The 23495-nt window shown below is 28.9% G+C and overlaps 2 protein-coding genes across 3 annotated transcripts; one reads left to right on the top strand and one right to left on the bottom strand.

Moving 5' to 3' along the window:
• The first annotated feature begins 1157 nt into the window (after positions 1–1157).
• LOC106774821 (microtubule-binding protein TANGLED) lies at positions 1158–3779 on the top strand. Its single transcript, XM_014661852.2, has 4 exons — positions 1158–2024; positions 2114–2238; positions 2835–2869; positions 2949–3779. The coding sequence occupies exons 1-4, from the start codon at positions 1947–1949 to the stop codon at positions 3743–3745; spliced, it is 1035 nt and encodes a 344-aa protein (XP_014517338.1). The 5' UTR covers positions 1158–1946; the 3' UTR covers positions 3746–3779.
• Positions 3780–5479: 1700 nt separating this feature from the next.
• Positions 5480–11653, bottom strand: LOC106775204 (mitogen-activated protein kinase kinase kinase NPK1-like). 2 transcript variants are annotated; one of them, XM_014662287.2, is made up of 17 exons: positions 11158–11651; positions 10861–10902; positions 10451–10516; positions 10253–10363; positions 10088–10168; positions 9932–10009; positions 9743–9825; positions 8696–8780; positions 8525–8625; positions 8180–8219; positions 7929–7985; positions 7794–7843; positions 7490–7643; positions 7188–7418; positions 6753–7084; positions 6594–6661; positions 5480–5881 (listed from the first exon to the last, which is right to left on the bottom strand). In XM_014662287.2, exons 1-17 carry the CDS (start codon positions 11446–11448, stop codon positions 5778–5780), a joined length of 1974 nt encoding a protein of 657 aa, XP_014517773.1. In that variant the 5' UTR covers positions 11449–11651; the 3' UTR covers positions 5480–5777. The 2 variants fall into 2 exon arrangements, with proteins under 2 accessions (XP_014517773.1, XP_022642805.1); XM_022787084.1 differs by lacking the exon at positions 10451–10516 and having other exon boundaries at positions 11158–11653.
• Positions 11654–23495: the final 11842 nt, after the last annotated feature.

Raw genomic sequence — 23495 nt, 5'->3', positions numbered from 1 at the left:
GTTGCTTTCTATGGTATCAATTATTATTAGGAATGAAATGAACACAATCGACACACCAGCACACTCGTGCATACTGAATCCTGCTTACTTTTATGGATATACTGAAGATTCAATGGAAATTTTAGAAGTATCTGTCCAACACATATCCTAAACCCTAAACCCTAAAACTAGCACCAGCATGAATGTAAATAGTTAATAAAACAATTGAAATGTGTCAATTTAATGTTTAGATTGTCCAATACATCAAAATCAAAAAATATTGAACAATTAAAAACCAAATGCAGTTAGAGAGTCGTTTAATTTTGGGTTTAATTTATTTAATACTATTATCTGTCTACCAAACATAGTGCATCAAACGTTTAAAATGTAAAAAAAAAAAATGTTTGAGAAATAGAATTAAAAACGTAATTAAATAGAAAAGTAACAGTTAAAGAAAATTAATTGGTAGGATTAAATAAAATGGATTAATTATTTATCTCCATTAAATAATCAATTATCACTGGTTAACTTGATTCTAAATTTTATTAATATACCATTATTACACCTAAATTAATCCATCCATGGGAAATTCACACCTTAACATACTACAGCTGAATTTCATTAACTGTAAAACGAGTTAAAAGTGACCTAACTCGATTGTTCAATCTTTGTATAGAATTAATCCTATGCAAAGTTACAATTATAAATATTGTACCCTACTTCCAAAAAAATTGATATAAAATAGTAAGAAATTTCAAATGCAACCAATTGTATATCCATTTTGAAATATGAGAGAAACACTTTAAATGTTCAATTAAATTATAAATGTAAATGTAGTTAAATATGTTTGTAGTATTTAAACTTAAATAAAAATAAAAATTCGTTTTTATTTCTTTGATATATTTTTTTCTTGAAATTTTTAAAAGAAATTGTTATAGTTTTTACTATAAGTTAATTTTTATGTGTTAAAAGACATTTTAGATTCATATTTAAATTAAAACACATCAAATGGTATAAATAATTTAAACATAAACTTATAATATTGTTTAATTATATTTATTATTTTTAAAATTTGAACATATTTAAACCATAAATAAATTTCAATTTTTAATCAAAATTTAAAAACGAAAAATATATTTAACTAAACAAATATAAAATATATAAAATTATAAATGCAAATAATCTTGTACTTGTAGTAAATATTAGTCTAGAAATTTTACATAACTTATTTTCACATCTATACTATTTATATAAAGAGATCCAATTTTATTTTTTAAATATTTTTTTCAATCAAAATATTTATTTTATAAACTTATTTAGGTTTGAAAAAGTTTTATATCTGATGAGTTTTTGAAAGCTAGACCCCTCAAGTGGTATTGTGTAATTCGTGACAACATCATCATCATCATGCCTTTACGTTTAAAGCAGCGCATTGTGAATTGAGAAAATTGGTGGAAAATTTTGGATGACTTATTTTCCAGCATCGTCAGATTAATCTATTTTCTTTTTGGAATTAATAATGATCATTAATTTATAAATTTGACAATTATTAGCTGATTTCAGTTCTGAAAAGATAAAAGTTAAAGAACAAAATACCCAACAAAAGAGTTACAACTCTACCAGTTTTAAAATACTTTATAATTTTGAGAATAAAAATGGTCATTTATTGTAGTATAACCATTTTTAAGTGTTTTTATTCTCTGAAAGAAGATAGGCTGAGTTGAAAACAGTAACGTGATTTCTTGTTTTTAAAATTAAAACAGAACGGTTGAGTAACAGTTCTAAACGTTTCCTGCTGATAGGGTCTTCTTCACAGAATATTACAAAAAATAAATTTTTATATTTAAAAATAATAATATTAAATAAATATAATAAATTTATGTATCAAAATCTTATTTTTCAATAATTATATTGAGTGATGATAAAGGAGTCTACACTTTTGAAATTTTGAAACCCTTTCTGCAAAGATGATTGCTAGAACCCCACCAAAACAAAATAGAATGGTGATTCTGAATCCTGTTCTAATCAGAGAAACACTCAACAAGGTGATACATTTATTATTTTTTTTTCTTTGCTTTGTTGATTTTTTTATTTATTTTTTGGCTGAGCTTCTTGTTGTGGTGGGTCATTGAAGGTAGATCAGTGCATGGTTCGACTACAAGAACTTCAGTACACTGTGGCCGGTGGAACGACGGTGGTTTCAGGGGTAAGTATCGTCCCTCCGACCACCACTTTCAGGTGCAAGCAAGAATCAGTCAGGTAAATTTTGGTTTTGCATCTTATTTTTAGATTATATTACAGGGCCTTATATTTTCTCATTAGATATTGTAAACCTTTATGGAATTTTTTACCAAAATCTCCAGTTTTATAAACAACTTAGTAGAATTAGTAGGTTTTAAAAATTTTATGGATATGGACAAATATCTTAATTGTATGACATGATTTTAGATTTCTAAACAAAATCCAAATGGTCTTACGCTTGGAACTGAAGCCATGCAATATTTAAATTCTATAATTTTGCATGATTTCAATTCAAATCATATTACACTATAAGTCAAATGAATTTTGTACAACTTTTTTTCAAATTAAAAAGAAAAAAAAAATCAAAGTTGTGTTTCATTTACACAATTTCTCCTCTCCCTTACCAATTGTGTCATGATCTCTTCATAATAAAGTCATGCAAGCACAATTTATCCTTTGTAAAATTCATAAAACTTGCTTGTTTGAATAATTTGTATGTAAAATTGCACTATTATAATAATAAAAACGGTTTTCATGATTGTTGATTTGAACAGTAAGTTTCAAATGATAAAATCTGTATGTTGTAATTATGATTATTATTCATATATTTGAAGGAACAAGCATGATGCAGCAAGAAGATCTCGAGCGAGTAAGTTTCGAAATCAGTGTGAATTAAGTTTTGATGTGCAAGCATTGAAGTTGATATGTAAAAGAAAATGTTTATGCAGGTGAAGAATGGAGGCAAATGTCATTGTCAGCAATGCTTGTTGATGAAACTGTGGGAGAAATTTTACAGGCAAGTCGATTTGCCAGAGAAATAGTTTCAGCTGTGAGTAAGAAAACTGTCATCAAGGCCCCACAAACTCCACTGTCTAAACTGTCAAATCAGAAAGTTAAGCCTGAAAATACACAGCTCCATGATAGAAGGAAGAAAGAGAAACAGATAAAAGTAGTTTCTGATTCCCCACAACCTCTGCGAGCTCGTTTTAGGATCAACTTTAAGGTTTCTCCTCCAAAACCTGCAGAGTTTCAGAAACAGAATAATAATGTTGAGTGTTTAAAGGTATCTACCAAGAATAGACCTTTGTTCTTCTCTACACATTCTTCAAGGCAGCAACAGTTTTGCAAGTGTTTGATGAAATGTCCAGCTGAAAAAGCTTCCCAATTTCAAGGCAAAGTTAAAAACCCATCAACTGTTTCTATTTCCTCTTCGCTTCCGAGACCTGCGACTAGGAATTTGAGTTTAAGCAAGAAAAAAATTGAGAAAAAAATTCGATCTTTCTCTCCTTCTAGAGTGGCGGCGAGATTATTAGCTTCCTCGCCATTAAGGAATAAGAAAACTGAGAAAAAAAATGACGGGGTAGTGAATTTGAGAAAGAGTTCTTCAAAGGGATCACTTACATCAAAACTATGTGGATCTTTCTCTCCTTCAAGATTGGCAACCAGATTTTTTCCTCCGTTGAAGAGCAAGAAAAATGCACAGCAAAGTGATGGAACAGTGAAATTCCCTCCTCCAAAATTTTGAAATATATATATATATATATATATATATATATATATATATATATTACATTTATACCTTTGATGATGGCAGTTTTATCTCAAACGTCTGAAGGGATTTTATTAAATTTTTTAGAATAAAGGAATACTTTTTAACTTCAAAAATAATGGTACTTCTCCAAAGTGCATGCAAAATATCTTTATTTTTTGCTATGTTTTGCGCCTTGTTTCCTAAAACAAAAAAAACATGTCATAAGCTCATGGTTTAAACTCACGTTTCAATGAGCTTACATTTCGCACCTCAACCTATGGTTAAACGAATTTATGTACCTTGCAGTTTTTTATTACTCGCTATAAACATATCAGAATGAATGGTTTGGAAAAGAGTATTCCAATGTGGAAAAGATTCGGAATAAATTGTTAGAAAAGAGAGTGAAAGTCTTGTAGGTAGAAATGAAAAAGTAAAATATTTTATATAAATGAAAGACTTATTAACCTATTATTTTAAAATTTTTTATAAGGAGTGGTATCAATTTCTTATGTGATTAAGTTTAAATTTCATTAATTGTGTTTCTACAGTAAATCTTCTCTTTGATAATTTCACTAATGAATTGGTTTGGTATTATAATTGAGAGAAAGTTAGAAGAATTTAATGAATGCCAATATTTTTTATGGAGATAACGATATTATGGTATGAGAATATACATTAATGGCAAAAGTCTATCAAATTTTCACGAGTTTTATGTCAACTTGTATTGCCCTATTGAGTTAACTTTGTCTGGTCCAAATCTACTACTTTTGTTGCCCAACACTTAAATCGCAATGTACATTTAATTAAGCAGCACATATTATATTCAATTCAACTATAATAATGAAAAAGGATTAAACATGGTTTTTATTGTTTGACGTTAAATTAAAATTAATTTTTGCTCTTAAATTTCGATATATTTTGATATAATTATTTTAATGTTACTAACATTTTAATCCAAATATCAATTTAGAAAACTGTTTAATAAATTTTAAAAAATTAATATCACTAAATTAAGAGAGTTATATATATATATATATATATATATATATATATATATATATATATATATATATATATATATTTATTTATTTATTTTTAAAACTTTTGATTTAAAATGTATCAATATTTAAAACATGTATTATTTCAAATTTTACGCCAAATTTAAAAAAAAAAAAACATTTAATTCTAATAAAAAAATCAGTCGAAATTTGAAGTAGACTTGCTAAGTGATTTGATTTTATGAAGTATATTACTCTTCTCGCTTCTTCATTGTGTCACATGTATGCCAGAAATATTAAAACGATAAGTGATTTATTACCCTTTTTTAATAGATGGGATCCAATTTCTTATACGGAGTCACCTCTCATTCATTCCTGATTAAAGTTTCTAAAAAGTCCTTTCCGAAATACATGAGAAGTATCAGAAGAAGATTATGGAATAAAAGAACATCATAACCAATGTTCATCACCTACACTAGAAAACAATGCGGAAAAGATTTTCATGCAAAAGGTGTAAGACTAGATTGAGGCTTCAAGTCCAATAACCAACTAACTAGTTCACATCAAAACAAAATAATTATGTTCTATTCTATAGAAGTTGAGATTCTAAATAATAGTTTTAGTTCTACCCATGAGAAGTTTCCTGTCATCAATAGATTAATTTCGTACTGTAGTAGTAAAATCAGATCACAAATTACCATTGAAAACCAATTAGCAGGGTGGCAACAGATTCATAGGCAATCTTGTGCCACATAGTTCTGATTATTTCTATTTTCATAATACAAAAAGGGCATAAAGTTGACGGCCATGCATCTCTAAAACCCCAAAGAAAAGTAAAAATTTTCAAAGTAAAGCATGTATAAAAAGCTTTACATGGCACAACAATACGACAAAGATTAGCATGTGATCTTTTTTATAAGGCAAAAAGGCCTAATTGGATATATAACATTAACGACCCCAGGAAAACTGCAGTAACACGTGTTTGCAATCTCAGTAGTTAACGCAGTATGAACACTCTAACGAGTTTCTTATTTGCTGGGAGAAGCAAATCTTGTTCGTTCCCTCTGCCGATGTAAAGCTCGATCCTTTGGTGAAGATGTCTTTCCGCCCATGCCAGCCTGACGCATCATTTCTGCAATTTTTGTCCAAATCAACTTGTAAATTAATGAATCGACCCAAATTCAGCTAACATATTATGTTTCAATTGTCTTAAGAATAAAGTACGATTTTTAGAAGGAATGCGAGACAGTCGCTAGCATTCTCTGCTCATGAGAAAGAATGTTAAAGACAATCACAACTTTGAATTCTCTGCTCGTGTCTCTCGCTTACATAAACTTAATCCTTATAAATTATAAACTTAATCCTTATCATTAACATCATGGTCAATTTGGTCTCGGGTATTACATGGAAAACGACCTTGTTTAATTGTAATAACTATCAACTAATTTGATTCTTGAAATTGACACTTTCAGTTTGGTTCCTGCATTATAATTTCATCCTTAAAACTAGCATTATTGCACAATTTGATCCCTGATATTACAAAAAAGGAGGTTTTATTGACTGTAATAAATAATTATCAATTAATTTGACTGTTGAAATTGACAGCGCCAAGGTTCCTTCATAATCAAATTAGTCAATCTAGTGCCAAAATATGGAAATTTCGTCTATTGGATACTTTATCAATTAAGTTGATTATAGAAATTAACACATCAAATTAGTCAATTTGGTTCCTTAAGTAGTCAATTTAGTACCTATTTGACAACTAATACAGCCAAACTTGATGACGGTTGCAAAATCAGGAATTATAGAAACTTATTAGTTATTTTAGTAAAAAGATTTCGAACCTCGCTTTCTCTCAAGCTCCTGGTCAAGCTCTTCTTTCCATTTCCTCTGTCTCTCAGAAAAGCTTAGACTGCAAGTACAAGATACAGTGCTTAAATTACTTTATATTTCTGAAAATAATTCAAGCTTAGAAAAGCAAAGCAAGGCAAAAACAAACAAACCTTGGGCTACTAGGCTGCTGCTGAGAGTCAACTATCACTCCTTTCCATTCATTAAGGGGAGATGCTGGAATATCCTGAGAAGTATGGTTATTTACATGGCCAACAATAGATGAGGACTGGCCATTACTTCCAGGACTTCCAGTATTATCGATGGCTTTAGATGGTGTGCTGATTGGTACTCGATTAGGTGACCTGCTTTTAGGAGGTAATTTCAAAAATTTTCGAGAAGCAGTATCATCACCTGTCCTGTCAACATTGGGAGAACAAGATGTATTTAAACTGTTGTAAAACTCTTCATATAAAGGTGTCTGTAGTTTTTTCAGTTCAAGAGCCTGTCATAAATGTATGGTCAACATATGACAAAACAGTTAGTAGACAACAAAATTAATGAATTTACAGCGAAACGACAAACTTGATTTCAACATAAAGCAATACCTTCTCATCCAAAAAGGCTTTAATTTTTGACTCTGTGAGTTCATCATCTTCCTCTGAAAGAGATGGGACACCTGGAAAGGAAAAATCTGGCTGCCCCTTATCATCCCCTGACTGATCAGGTGGCATGTAATTTTCATCTGTGACAAAATTGACCTCTCGATTTTCCAGTTCTGAACTTGCATCAAATTTACACCCCCAATCATCAGAGGGATCAGACATTGGGTTGAAACTCTACATGAAATAAAATGTGTCTGAGAAGTCATTAATTATATTTAAATAAAACAATAAGGACCTACAATCACCTCAATATCAGTTGACATCAGTGATTTGTATTTAACATCATTATGCGAGAACTCTTCTTTGTCGTCAATCACACACATATCATCATCATCATTGCTCATTCCCCACAATGGTTTATTTCCCGAGTCCAGAGGATTTACTGTTGAAGAGCAAAGGCTACATAAATTACAAAAAAATTGCTAAATAAAACCATATTGCCATTCACTAGCATCAAGAAAAATATAATATTGAAAATATAGCTCCATATGTTCTACATAAATAACTACCAAATCTTACAAGTCCTTGAAAGAAATATTCAACACTTACATGGATTCGGCATTTGGGGTACATGATGGTGATGAAGCTATAAAATTTTCCTGCCAGCAGTGAAAGCAATTTTTCTTAAAAATTGGTTTGTAAAAGATACGATAGCATTTCAAATATCACATCAATTTTACATACCGTGACATTAGATGACAAAGTAAGAGAATTCATATGTTCACCAGTTACAAAGGGATGCTGCAGTCAGTTACAAACTTATAATAATGTTAGGGAGAGCTGAAATATTTCATGCAAAACACTATTAACAGCAACAATAAGAACAAAAAGGTAGAGTCTACCACCAATCAATATCTAGCATTACTAAAATGGCTACACAAAAATATTATACACTTCAGATGCGCAGTCTAAAACAGAAATGCTTGAACAATCACCTGCAGCAGTTCTGATGCTGATGACCTCAAGACCGGTTCCCTACAAAAGGATTATAAATTTACATGATTTTTGTAATCTGATAAACAAACTTTGAAAAGAAAGCATACTGGGCATATATTCTATCTTTTACACACAACGCATAAATTGAATATTAAGTCACTTTTAATATAGAAATGTGCTGATGGATCTTTCTCCCCACACCCCGCTCCACCCACCAAAAAAATAAAAACTCAATAATGTTTAGTTGATCAATCTTCCATCATATGCTTTAAGACAAGTATTAATCACAAAGAAACACACTAAAACTAGGAATTTGTAATGCAAGAAAAGCGGATGAAACCTACTTCTGCAAACATTTTAGCAGAAAATCTTTTGCTGCAGCAGAAAGATGATCAGGGATTGGTGGATGAGACTTAGTTGTCCCTATATGGAAGAGAGCAGCAACCTGAAAATTTTTTCTTTTAGTAGATTCAGTGAGCACCTTAAGCATAATTTAAGGACTCATAATGAGATACCTCTTGTTGGTATTGCTGACTCCAGGGAGGCTTTCCAGTGGCCATCTCAATTACAGTACAACCCACACTCCATATGTCCGCAGAGCTGAAATGAAAACATTTTTATTTAGTTAGCATCAAATGAAACACCATTTCAAAAAGATATATTATACACTTGCAGAAAAGAACTACACAAAATAAAATTCAAGAAATACACCAAGAACAGTATATAAGAATCTCCTGGCAGAATTTCAAAGGTAGAATCTGTTTCTAAAACATACAACTATTTCTACAAAACACGACAACTGAGACGAAAGCAAATACGACTCTGCTTCAAATTGCTTAGGACTAGAAACTTTAAAAGCATATTTAGCCTATGTATCTTGCTAAAAATTCCTGCCACTAACTTCTTCAATATCTCAATCAAAGGTTTCTATTTCTTACAGAAACCACCATTGTATATTTAAGGCAGGAAATTGTAAGACAACTCCATACACAGAATGGTAGACACCTAAAATCATAAACAGTCAATCACAACTATGATAGCAAGTGATATCTAACCAGAAGAAACTTTCGCAAGATTATCAAATTCGAGAGTTTACGTAAATTCGTGAAAGCTGAATAAACTCGACTCATAAACTTGTAAGAGTTATAAAAAATATTATATATATAATATCTTAATTCAAATAGTCTACAAAATTATATAACTTTAAATAAGTAAAATTTATAGATATATTATTCATAAAAATAAATATTGTAAAACAAAATATTTGGGTTATTGTCATTAATTTTGATGCATTTCATTAAATATATAATAAAAATGGACTAAACGATCTCGTTTTTCTTAATTTTTCCTCCTTTCTCACAGAATCGCTCCAAATTCGCGATTCTACACGATCCTACCGATTTCACAGTCAATTCTATCGAGTTTATGTAAAAAACGAGTTTACGTTCCCAGAGTTAACTCAAGAGTTTGATAATCATGAACTTTCGGTTTCTCAATCACGTTAAAGCATACTAATAACAGAATAACATGTTAAAATATGTCTAGAGATTTAATGTCCTTACAAGCTATGCCCAGTCTGGAGAATAACTTCTGGAGCCATCCAATATGGAGTACCCTTCATGGACTTGGCCCCGGAAATGGTTGCCTAGATAAAGAAAAATCACTGCTTAAACAAATTTTCAAACAGAAGAAGCCTCACAAAGGTAAAGCAATATAAATAATAGTAGAGCAACAGATAAGACTGAGATTACCAGCTCAACGACCTGTTTGGATGCCCCAAAGTCTGCAAGTTTTATACACCCTTTATTATCTACCAGAATATTGGCCCCCTGAAATTAATTACAACTTGAACATCAGCCACCGGATAAGAACCAAGATAACATGAGTATCAGTAAAATATAATTCACCTTAATGTCTCTGTGCATGATTCCATTTTTGTGCAAGTATTCAAGTCCAAGTAGTAGCTGCTTCGTGTAGGTTCTTATCACCTGTTGAATGAATTAGTTGAATTGATTTAGCTTAAAAAAAAATTAAGAAAAAAAAAAGTATAGCAGCTCAGTAATAAAACTTACAGCCTCGGGAAAAGCCCCAAACTTCCCCAACAGCGACGATATGGATCCACCTGGGACAAACTCCAAGAGAATATTTAGGGTGTCCTCTTCTCTGACCGTACCCAAATATCTCTGCAGCATAAAAATATACAGTCAAGAAAGAGTCGTCTGAACTAAATTTGCCTGAAGTGTCTTTCATCCATAGAATATCGTACTCACAACAATGTTTGGATGTGAAAGGTCTTTAAGTAATTTAACTTCTTCTTCTAGCTCTTTTATGTGAGCCTGTTAGTAGTATGTCAAAACATTAATCAAGAACCGCTTAAGGAAAATACATATACAACAAAATAAAATAGTAATGCCTCTCTAGAAAAGAAAATTGTAACAGCTAACAGCAAAAAGGAAAATTCAGATGAAAAAATATACGTAATGCCTTTAATGAAAAAAATAAGGTAACAACTAACCGAAAAGGAAAGATCAAACACCTATAAGTTACAACGATCCGGTTTATCATTTAGAACTGTATGAACAACTAACAAACGTCTATAATATGCAAGTTACAACAATTGGCTGGCTTTAGTCGATGAAATCAGAAGTAGTTGAGAGTGGGATTTGATCAGAGAACAAACCTGTGCCTTCTCCTTCGAAGCACTACTCGCCGCAATCAAAACCTAAAAACCAGAGCAGAAAACGAAATCAGTTTAAGCGATAAAGCTATAACCACATTAACTTCAACTCATTGAGGATCGCAATGACAGACTCTCCTAACAAAGCCAATTCCAATAAAGAATCAAACGAAAAATAATAAACAAGCAGATGCTGAGAACTGAACTCCAAAAAAAAAACTATTCTAAACGAAGATAAACTAGAAAGCATAAATTAACGATGAAGTCAACAACGAACAAAGGACGGAGAAAGTAATTGACCTGTTTAACCGCCAGAAGCTCTCCGGAATCGATATTCATTCCAACGTAGACTTGGCCAAAGGCACCGCAACCGATCAACTCGCCTTTCCGCCATCGGATCGGAGGCGCAGCGTCCTCAGGAATAGACGGCGAAGGAGACGGCGGCGAGGGTTTGGAGAACACTCTGGAAGTTCGTATACAGTAACTGATCTTATCGACGAGGCTTCCTCCGACTCCGAGCGATGTCTCGTCGCTCTCCGGCGAACCGCGGAATACCAGTGATCTGCGAACTGATCCGAAAATGTCTTGCATTTGCGATCTTTCTGGCGTTCCCCGTGAGAGTGAGAGAGTGAAGAGCGATGCGTGTGTGCGAGAGACGTTGCGTCGGCAACCACAGAACTGAACTATACAAATACAAAGGAGAGAATAGAGGGAAAAGGGAAAGGGGACACCAACTTCAAATTTTGGGTGATTTTGGAATATAATAAAACTATTGTTTGGGGCTGTTTTGCTAATTTTTCAGTTTTTTTGGACTTGTTGCTTAATGTGAAACAAACACTTCAATTTCCTTTTCAGCTTTCACCCCTTTTCACGTACACCAAGTCCACCCCTTGTTCAACTCATCATTATTATTGACTTGACTCTCTAATTTTACAATTTTACTGCCAGAAATGTGGTTTTAACAGAAATAATTGAAAAATATTATTTCACTCTAACAAATATTAGTTGCCTGTTTTGCATAAATAATCAAAATAAGTCTGAAATGATAGCTAAACACAATAACAGATTTTAATTACGTAAGCAACTTAGATAATAAGTATCTAAAAACGCCAACAATCACTTTCTTTTAATTGATAATAAATTTTTATAAGGAAAAGGCCCAAAATGCCGGGCCTTGTATGGCACCAAGACAGCATTTGAAAGCCTAAAGTTTCCATGCCATCATTAGTTATAAGCATCAAAGAGGCCCAATAACCTCCCATTCCAATTTTATATATTTTATTTCCCTTAAAAATTATCATAATTCTCTCTTCTTCTTTTTTAAGTTTGATACAATTTCTCATATTTTCTAAGTAAAAGATTAATAGAGTTTAGATACTTTCATTTGCTGGAGTCTTGAATTGATATTGAGGTTGGAAGTAGAAATTTATGAATTTAATAATTTGGTAAAACTTTGAATAAATTAGTATCTTAGTTTTGTTTGGATTTTGCACTTAAATTATAGGAAACCAAATAGAGTTAGAAGTAGTCTTTGTAAGTTAGAAACAAATTATTGATGTTTATAAGTGTAAAGTAATTGTATAATAGTATTTGTATCTTGTTCAAAATATTGTAATCTATTTTAGATTGATTTTGTGCATTGTAAAGTGGTTTTAAATTTTTTTCAAATATTTGTTTTTAGTTTATTTTTGTTGAAGTGGGAGATTTTTACTTAAATGAAAATAAAACAAAATATTTGTTCTTTGAGGGCTTTTGCTTAAGTGAGTGAGGAAAAAAAAAATCTCATATAGGTGATTTTTATTTGATCTTACTTGGTTATGTGTAAATGAAAAATTTAAGTTTATAAAGTTTTTAAGGGCGTTGATCCCTTCACCCCCACATATTAGGTCCTCCACTTCCCCATTCCAATCTTATCCCTTTTTATATTCCTATTTTTTCTATATTCCTATTATACCCTTAATTAAAATTTAAAATTTATTTTCTAAGTTAATTTTAATTTTAATCTCCTATTATACAAAACTTATTTTTTTCTCACGTTGATCCTTCCACCTCCACGTATATGCTCTCTCTCAGTTATTATTTTTTTTGAATTCTATGTGTTCCCTCACCGTGAGAATCTCTCGTTATTGTATTTTTTTCAAGAATTTAATGATAATTTTAATTTAAATATAATTAAATAACATATTATAAAATAACACTAAATTAAATTCAAATACTCTATAAATTAATTAAAAATACAATAAACTAATAAATAAATAAAAAATTAAACTAATAAAAAGTTTGTCGATATTTAAAATTTAATTACTTATAAAATACAATTAAACTAATAAATTAAAATTTAAAATTTAATTACTTATAAAATAAACTAAAAAATAAAAAATAGGCCCTAAACGGATGTCGGAAACGAATGTCGAAATCCGTCGACAGATGTGCGACATCCGGTTTAAGCCCGGACATCTTCTTCCTCTTACCCACCCAGAAACATCAACAGCAACGAAACAGAAAATCGTGCACAGTAGAAATCAACACAACCTATATCATGCTGAACGAAAGAAACTACAACGAAACTACGAAGCAACAACCACCGCGCCGCACCGCCGCACCACCGAACCGCTGAACCGTCGCAATGCCTCACCGCCGCACACCAAAAGTTAAAAGCACAGGAAGATGAGTGGGAGAGTTGGAATTTTGGAAAATGGAACTTGGAGCATGGGGGATGAGAAGAATCGGAGAAGGGGAGGTGGAGAGCCTTGGGGGAGATGGGACTGCGTTGAAAGGGAAAGTAAAATCTGAATGAAGTGAAAAGTTAAATGTTAGGGTTATTTAGTAAATAGGGTTAAAAAAGTAAAAAAATAATAATAAGAAGAAAAGGTTATTTTTGTGATTAAAGAAAAATAAAAAAATATAGGGAGGTGTAGGTTTGAAATGTGGAGGTGGAGGGATCAATGCCCAGTTTTTAAATGTAATGTGAACTGTATTATATTGATGGAAAATAAAGTTGTGAAAAATATTTATGTCTTTATTCTTGAGAATTATCTTATTATAGCAATTGCACCTAATGCAACTAAGGTGGTGCTCAACGTCTGTTTGTCATCCAACAAAATTAGAATAGTGTCCAAGTTCCTGAAGTTCTTTGAAATTTAAATTTCAAGTTGCACCCAACAATCCACAGGTGGCACTCAATGCTAATAAAACAATAAGTTCATTATCACTTTTGTGCCCAATTGTACCAAGATTCTATTTAGTTCGATAGAGAGATACTGTTTGATTAACGCATAGTGATGTTGTAGGGGCATTCAATGCTATATCAGAAAGGTTGAGTTTCTTTGCAAGTTTCGGTTGATCAATTTGGATTTTCCTGAGTTTTTTTGTTGTTTATTATGTTTCGTTTGAATACAATGTAACTTTGTTTCAACATCAAGAAACATCGTTTTGATCAATTTGATGTCTTACAAAGAAATTCCCAACTAATAACCAATCAACAAAACCCAAGCAATTCAAGTACACAATTTTAGCTTCTAACCTAACATACAAAATTGTATATCCAATGTACCTAAATGGGGTCAATCTCTAATCATTTCTAACTCAAAGACTATAATACATCATCTTAAGCAACTCTATACCCAATTAGATATATTAGATTGACACAAATATATATAAGCATAAAATCAAATAGTTACATTTCAATATATTAATCACAATTTCATAATCAGTTAATCAAATCAAACCACAGTTTAGCAATGCTATTTCACACTTCTAAAGTTCTATTCCTCCAATAACTCACCCTCATAGGTAACTCTATACTCACATAGCAAAATTGGATCAACAATTTGAACATAGCAATAAGACCACAATCATAGAGAGACTCACTTTGAATTATAATTGAGCACATGCAACCATTTATATCCACATGCAAAAAGAAACAAATTTGATTGTAGAAAAATAGCATAAAAAGAACTTAGTTTATTCATGAATTTAATAAGATAAAGTGGTAGGGTTCTTTATTGTGAGTGCAACTATAGTCTCTAATCAAAGAATATATGAAAAAGAAGTCATAAATCTTATATATAAGAGGAGGGTTTAAGAAACTCGATAAATATAAAATATATTTGCAGTTATGCTTTTTATTAATAAAATATTCGTATATAATTTTTAACCTATTATTATTCTAAAACTATTTTATAGATTTTTACATGTTTTTATTGGTAAAAATTTTCGATAATATCTGTTAGTAAATCCAAATATTTATTACTATGAAAATATTTGTTAATAAATTTTTTGATAACATTTGTTAGTAAAATGGATGTCAAAATTCTCATTTTGAGCTTTGACCACGTTGATAATTGTATTTTTTTTAATTCATCCATAATTTGTTTGATAAAATGTGTAAATTTTTTTACTAAATATTTGTTATAAATTAATTGTTATGGGTGAGAAGAATAAAAATAATAATAGAATAAAAATAAAGAGGTGAAAAAGAATGATGTAGAAAAGGAAACGACAACATCCACGAAAACCACGGTGATAAAAGCAATGACAAAAAAGATGAAGACAATAGCAACAATGATAAAGGAAGTAGAAGAAAAGAAGGAATCAAATACGACAATTGCAACTTATGTGACCCAGAGTAAGTAAAGGAAGAAAAAAAAAGAAAGAGACGAAGAAAAAAGCCAAATTATGATATTTACTAACAAATAACCGTCAATAAATTTTAATTATTAATAGTTACCGATCAATTTATTGGCAGATTTTGATTGTTATATTTATTAACAAATTTTTTTATTTGTTAATAAAATTTATCCATAGATTATTTATTATTAAATTATCGATAATTTTGATTTATCAACAAATTTTAATAATTACTATTAAATTTATTTCCATATATATATATATATATATATATATATATATATATATATTATAAGGAGAATTTAGGTTATTTTCTGAGTATTTTAAATAAATTTATCCAAAAGTATTTCTATGAGATAAGAAAATTATTTTTTATACTAAAAATAACTTACAGATAATACATACGTTTAGACAAAAATTTTAAAAAAAAACTGCACATAAGAGTTTATATACGTAAATCAATCTTAATTTATGGAAAAGTTTATTTAATTATTGTTTTTTTTCTTAAAAGTACTTATAATTTGTTTTCATCTATATACTTCTAGAATGAGTATAAGACAGTATCTATTTTTTCATCATCTAATGAATAATTAATTGTGATCTTAATTAGGAATATAAACAGTGAAAATAAAGTGTAATTCTTTTAAAATTATTTTAAACCAAATTCAATTCTCATATTAAAAAATATATATTAATAACTGAAAAATTATTTTTAACAATCATCTTATCTATTCTCCACCTTCTTCCCACCTAACTAATAGGAAGAAAGTGGTTTGGACAATGGACCATGCCGCCTGACTTGTTCCAAACTACTCAAATGCCTTAAAAAAAACCATATTAAATTAGGCCATGCATATGTCTAAAACCATTGTGTCAAGTATGAATGTTTTTCAAGGAGAAACAATACGAAATTTGAATATCGATAAGTTAGCAATAAATTTACATATATAATATTATTAGAAGTATCACATTGACTAAATATAAAGTCATTTAATGCTTATTTTACAAACTGATTTTATAAAATTGAATTAAACTATATTTATGAAGTTTTATTTATATATTGTCTATTTTATCGATTTATAAATAATGTAAATTTTTTAACTTATCTTAAATTTCTAACATAATCATATAAAATGATAAATAAAGATAAACATAGCTGCAACATAACTTCACACTAGATTGTATATTTTTTTTATATAGATTTATTGTGTCAAACTTATTTTTCTTAACCAACTTTTTTATTTATAGATCAAAAGTATCTATAATGACGTTTTTTTTTTCTGATTTTTTAATAGTGATAATTAATAATCACATTTAGATTTTATTCTTACATAATTAGATATTACCTAAATTTATGATGTTTGTATGAAATGTCTTTATCCTATTTTTTCCTTGCCATTAAGTTATATGGGTTATCTCTTCTTTGACTTGTTTCGAGATCTTTTTGTTTTAATTTAAGATCTTAATTAGAGAGAGTCTGTTTAATAACACTTTAACATTCAGATATATAACAATAAATACAACAATAAAGTGAGTGAATATTTATATTTTATTACTAGTGTTTTTTATACTATTATAAACTTTTATCTAAATAGGTGTATATTTGATATTTTAAACTTATTTTGTATCGTCAAGTGTATTATGATTTCGTTTTAATCTTTGATTAATTAGGTCTGATTATATATTAATCTTATTTCAAGTGATTGAACTGAAATAATGTGTCTTATTCTATCACACTATCTAAGTCTCATCCGACATAGGTTTTGTATCTGATTTTTCATACGACATGTATGGTTACTTTTTATACTCTTCATATAGTCTTACCACGCCTCTCTTTTCTTAATTGGTGTTTTGATTTTCAGTTCCACCTTATTGAGCTTAGTCTTCAACAAAATCCAATTTTTAAAAATAGAATATATCAAATGAAAATTCAAATATACAAAATTAAAAAATAGGTTTTTAATAATTTTATACTAAATTAGTTATTTATCTATATATATATATATATATATATATATATATATATATATATATATATTTATTTATTTTTTGTGAGACAAAACTTACTTTAAAATATTGATTTAGAAATTAAAATATATAATACTATTTCAAATTTTTTTAAAAAAAACTGGGTTATTATTTTGAAAGTTTTTAATTAGTACAATCAACACAAATTCATATGAAAGAAATAAAAAAATAAATAAATGATATGTTAAGAGCTTTAGGAATGTAAGTATTTTACATGGATTATAATGTAATTTACTTTTTTTTATTAAATTTTATTACATTGAATTGAGTTAAATTGTTTATTGTTGTTTAATAACTCAATTCAATTTAATAGGTTATTAACTTGAATAATTTAAGAAAATTGTTTAACAAACAATATAATAAATAATTTTATTACAACTGCGAGATCTTTAAGTATATCTAATTAGTTTCTCTAAAAGAATAAATTAATTTTTGCTTTATTTTTTTGCTCTGCCTTGTTTTCTATGCATGTGAACCGCAGTATTTTTACATGTATCATTTAAATATTTTATAAGACTCTCTTTTGATTAGTGGTTCTAATGATATACTTTGATCATGTTTTTGTAAGTTGTAGGTGTAGATAGAGTTCTTTAAGCCAGTGGAGTCGTCTGAGCTACTGTAAAGCAGTTGGGTTCTCTATAAGGTAAGAGAAGTTAAATACATAATTTTTATTGTTTTAGTGCTTTGATATCTAAGTTGGTATGTTTGAGTTTGATTAAGAGATTTAGTTTGTTTGAGATTCTATTGTGTTGTGGTATAATTGCTTGAAATTGAATTATGGTAAGGTGAAACTCATTAACAAGGACTCTAAAGAGTAGAAAATGCTACCATAAATACGAAAAACAATAAAAAATCTTATATCAATGCTTGTACTTGGATAAGTCTTTTTATTATTTCCTCTTGTAAATTATATGTGTTGATGAATGATAAAATCTTATAGGACAAATTATATGTCCTTTATATTATACTCTTTTTATAAATTTATCTCTTGTTTGTTTGTGTGTTATGTGTTATGTTTTTTTTTTTACAATAATTATTTTATCGGTGTGAGCAAATAAAGATGCAAGTTATAGAGACATTTCTCGTGGTTGAGGAGTCAAGTGTCTAAGCGGATGAGTAATATTAGATTATGTTAGATATAATTTTTTAATAAAATCATAGTATAATAGTTTAAAAATGTATATAAATAATATTATTATAGACCTATTTTGTAAGATTGCTAATATATGATATGTATAAAATTATCTATCTTCTGAATATTCATAATGAAATGTTTTATTTTAATGGTATTACATTATTAAAATAAAACCACTCAATATCTAAAAAAAGATAAAATTAATAAAATATTACTTATCAAAGAATAAATGTACAACATAGAATAATACTCCTTATATAATAGTTTAGATATTTATAAAATTTATTTATATTTATTTTTATAATAATAATAATAATTTTATTATTTTTTATAATCATAAGAAAAAAAAGGTAAACACATGTTTTCACCAATATTAATATTAGTATTAGTAAAATTGGTAACAAAAATATATACAGTATATAATTATAAAATAATTGCAAAAGTGAATTATTTTTTGTATGCATTCATTTCAATCTTGCAATAAAAGTTTAAGTAGATTACCATTATTTCAAGAAAGGTGAATACTGTTTTTGTCAATTTTAAACAGCAAGAGATGTGATAGAAATAGTTATATTGGTGATCTTATATTGTAAAAAGAAAGGATAGAATAGACATGTAAACAGGTTTAAGATTGTAAGAAAAAAATTGTAAAGAAAAAGAAAAATTAAACATATTTTATTACACTGGCTTCCAATGTACCTTAATGTTCAAGAATTGAAATCAATTAATAAATCCATTAATAGCAATTTTTTTTTTTAAATTTTTCAATGAAATTTTCATTTTTTTGGGTTGTGCACTGGCTTGCTGAAATTTATTCATAAGATTAAAATTTATCATAATGAGAGGAAATTAATTTGATTAACTGTATTTTTTTTTTAAATAAAGAATGATTAATATAAAAACTTATTCTTCTAAATTTTATTATACAATAATTAATATTAGTCATATAAAGGTTTTCTTAAATGTTTGATTAAAGAATGTTTTAATTGACAGGGAGAGAGGAAAATGTCAAATGTATAGTAATTTGACAAGTAAAAGTAATAGAAAATGTGCATAATATATCTGTAAAAACTTGCTACTTATATATATAATATGTGATTTTGATCTAAGATGAAGCTGTCATATGAAGAGTTGTAAAGAAAGACACGTTAGAAATAAATAAGTAAATAAATAAATAATCTTTAAAGAAGAAAAATGTGACAAAAAATAATAATTATATGAATATAAAAAAACAATATAAAACTTATGTGTAACCAATCTTTACTTTCTTCATGTAGATAAAAGAGTAATAAAAACATGTTAATAATATAACTTTTTTGTATGCGGTCATTTAATCATTTAAATTGACTTATCAACATTTTATTAAATTATTTTTAAATAACTTTTAATTTATTGTTAATATAAATTTGGGTTAAATATTTTAATATTTGTACTAATTCATTAGTTTTAAACTGAATAAACGTAAATACCAACGGTGAAACTAGTTATAAAAATAAAATTAAAATATTCTTAAATAATTTAAGGTGTACAAAATTAACGATATCATTTCTTATTATCGTTATTATGTGAACTATTTTAAAAAAGTTAAGGTATAAACTAAAGTCATGTTTTTAAAAAGTTGAAGCAGTAAATTATTTTAAAATACAAACAGCAAATATAACTTGAAGAAAATATAAATATAAAAGGTACATTCCATATCAAATTCAATATTATTGTAATTAAATATGTTTATAGTAGTGTTGTAAGACCCGTGTTAAAAAGGAAAAGAAAAATAACCTTCCAAGTAATTCTTATATTTTTTTTCTTAGTATTTATGTTTGATTTTCTGATGTGTTGCGAATGAAAAAATTGTTATGGAGGTGAATAAGAAATTTATTTATCTATTGTTATCTACATTTCGAAATTTCTTAAAATAAAGATTATATGTAGTGGAGAGCAAGGGGTTACGTGAAAATGGAATAAGAAAGGGAGAGAAGGGAGGAAGACATTTTTGCATGGCTCCTCCAGAAAAGAAAAAGGGGTACGAAAATGGTATATGAAGTTGTTGAGTTTAGTTTTAAATAATTAAATAGGAAAATGAAATAGGTTTTTAATGGGTATGAGTGAAAAAGAAAAATGAGAAAGAAAGTGTATGGTAGGTGACTTAAAAGTGGGAGAGAGAAGAATAATTAAATGTTTTTGTTTTTGTTTGGGATTGAATAAAAGATAAATTAAATAAAAGGAGAAGGAAGGAAATATAGGTGGGTTCATGTAGGGATGACAACTGGTCGGGTCGGACACAGATAGTGTGATACCCGTATTCGATCCGGAGTAAAAAATGTATCCGCTATCCGCTCCGTTATCCGCTGAATATCCGTATAAAAAAAATCTGCGGATTTTTGTCAATCCACGAATACCCAACGGGTACCCGTTTTCTAACAGTGTATGGATTATTATCAATGTTCCTCCTTATCTGACTCATCAAACCATTCTCCTAAAGAAACTCTTCATTTTTTGGAACCTTCACGTTCCCTTTTCTGCATCAAGCAAAACAAACAGAAATCGAATCACAAATTTCATGCCAATTTGTTCCAAATTTGTTCTCTAGAACAACAACCATCATTCAACTTCTTAAAGTAACCATCAACCCCTACCCTCTGCTAACAATACAGCCATCGCACGATAGTCACAATGCTAACAGATCTCATTTGTCCAAGATCAGATCTGCATCAAAGCATCTCATATTTGTACCAAAGGATCTCAAATCTGCCTTTTCTTCCAAAGTCGTTCCTTCCTTTTTGCTTTCTTCCTCCCTCCGCATCTCGCGCTGCACATATTGCTTTTTTCCTCTTCGTCGCACAATAGGAGCCTCTGTCAGCAGATCCTTTAGTGGACACGGTGGCAGTCATGGTGGGTGAGAGACATGGTGGTGACAACGGCAATAAAAGAGGAAAAGATTTCGACGACGGTGGTGACACAAATTTTGGAGTTGGAGAAGTCCGCATTCTTCTGGTGGCTGTTTCATTTTCCTAGTTACAGAGAGTTAAATCACCTAATGGGTAAAGATTGAAGAGTTATAACCTAATGACAAAATTGTAATTTAATTGTTTAAACGGGTAATGGATACCTGCGAACACGTATAATGTAAGAAGAAAAAAAAAATGGTGAGAGAAGTATAAATGGTGTGGAGTTTAGGATGGAATGGATAATTGAATGAAAAAGAGAGTGGTGTGATGAGCGGTTACATAAAACGGAGACAAACGGAGAGAGAAAATGAGAGTAAAGTGGAGACAAACGAAGAGAGAAAATGAGAGTAAAGTGGAAAAGTGGGTGGACCCCATGGGGTCCACATGGATGTGAGAGGATAACTACTTTAATAGTTTTAGGACCCATTTTGAGAGAAAAGAGAAGAGTTTATGAATTGGTTATTGTAGCATAGAGAAAGAAATTTCTCTTTGGATCTTGATATTTTGACAACTTTTTTTAACAATTTTTTGACAACAGGACACGTGTTATTATTTCATTGGTCTATTTGAATTTATGTTTAAAAAAATATTTGAAATGGGCCAATCATGAGTTGTCACGTATGCATTGTCAAAAAAGTGTTATTAAAAGAAAATTTTCCTTTCTCTTTTGGGTTTGTCTTGAGAAATATAAGAAAAATGTATCATGCAATTTCTAGTAGGCCCGCGGTTTAGTGATGTATATTTGGAAGATCACTATTGTGTATTTTATTATCTTTCCATATTTTGACGTTAATTGTTTTGAAATGGTCCTATTTAGTTTGTTTTGATTATACAATGAATCTATGAATCAAAGAAGATGGAAACCGTGGTTTGTGGTCATTTATGGCCGGTACTAGTGAATGGTAGTTCACTGTTTTGATGAGGTTAATTTAGCAAGTATTAATGATGATATTGTTTCTCGACAAGAAATTGGGTTAATCGAGGTTATTAAAAATATTATAGACTTGTGTTTAAGTTTGGTGAGTGTTGTATAACACATGAAAATAAGGATGTGTATAGAAATGTGATGTGTTAGCTTGTTGGTAGAGATAGACTTTCTATTTTATTGTAAAATAGATTATTTAATATTGTCGTATTGAACCGACAACGTTTTTAATTATATTTTGCTTCCACATTTTAATCAAATAAACTTTGATTGTATGAAAGGATTGTTGTATGAAAATATTTTGTGAAAATTTGTTAGACATCTTAAAAATTGGGTGTTACAAGTGCAAATTAAAATTTGCTATTTTCTAAAATTTTGAGACATTTTTTTTTAATTTTAAAAATGAATAATATTTTTAACTTAAAGATCTATTAATTTTTTATTAACATTTGAAAAATTGTTAAACAATAAAATTAATTCAAGCAGTAATTTAAAACGGTATTTAACACAATTAAATTAAAAAAAATATTTATCACATAAAATCTAAGAAGAAAGTGTATGAAAATTTTGAATAAAAAAGAATTTCAATGATCCAAATTTAAAAACTATAAATATATATAATCTTCTATTTTATATCTAAAATTTAGGAGTTAAATATGTTTTTAGTCCCTATACTTTGGGACGATTTTGGTTTTAGTTCCTTTTTCAAATTAAGGTATAATTTAGTCCTTCAACTTTAGAAAACTCTGGTTTTAGTCATTTTTACCAAATGTTTTTAACTTTATTTGCTGTTCCAAGCACGTTTCATTATAACATTTCGATTGTTTACACTGTTTGACACATTTTTGCTTCAATATTAACTCAGAAACACGTTTGAAACAACAAATAAAGTTAAAAAAATTTGGTAAAAAAGACTAAACCCAGAGTTTTCTAAAGTTGAAGTACTAAATTGTACCTTAGTTTAAAGGAGGGACTA

The sequence above is a fragment of the Vigna radiata genome, chromosome 10 (genome assembly GCF_000741045.1).
Source record: "Vigna radiata var. radiata cultivar VC1973A chromosome 10, Vradiata_ver6, whole genome shotgun sequence".
NCBI lineage: Eukaryota > Viridiplantae > Streptophyta > Magnoliopsida > Fabales > Fabaceae > Vigna > Vigna radiata.
Note: the sequence above shows the minus strand (reverse complement) of the source record. Positions and strands in the feature narration are given on the sequence as shown.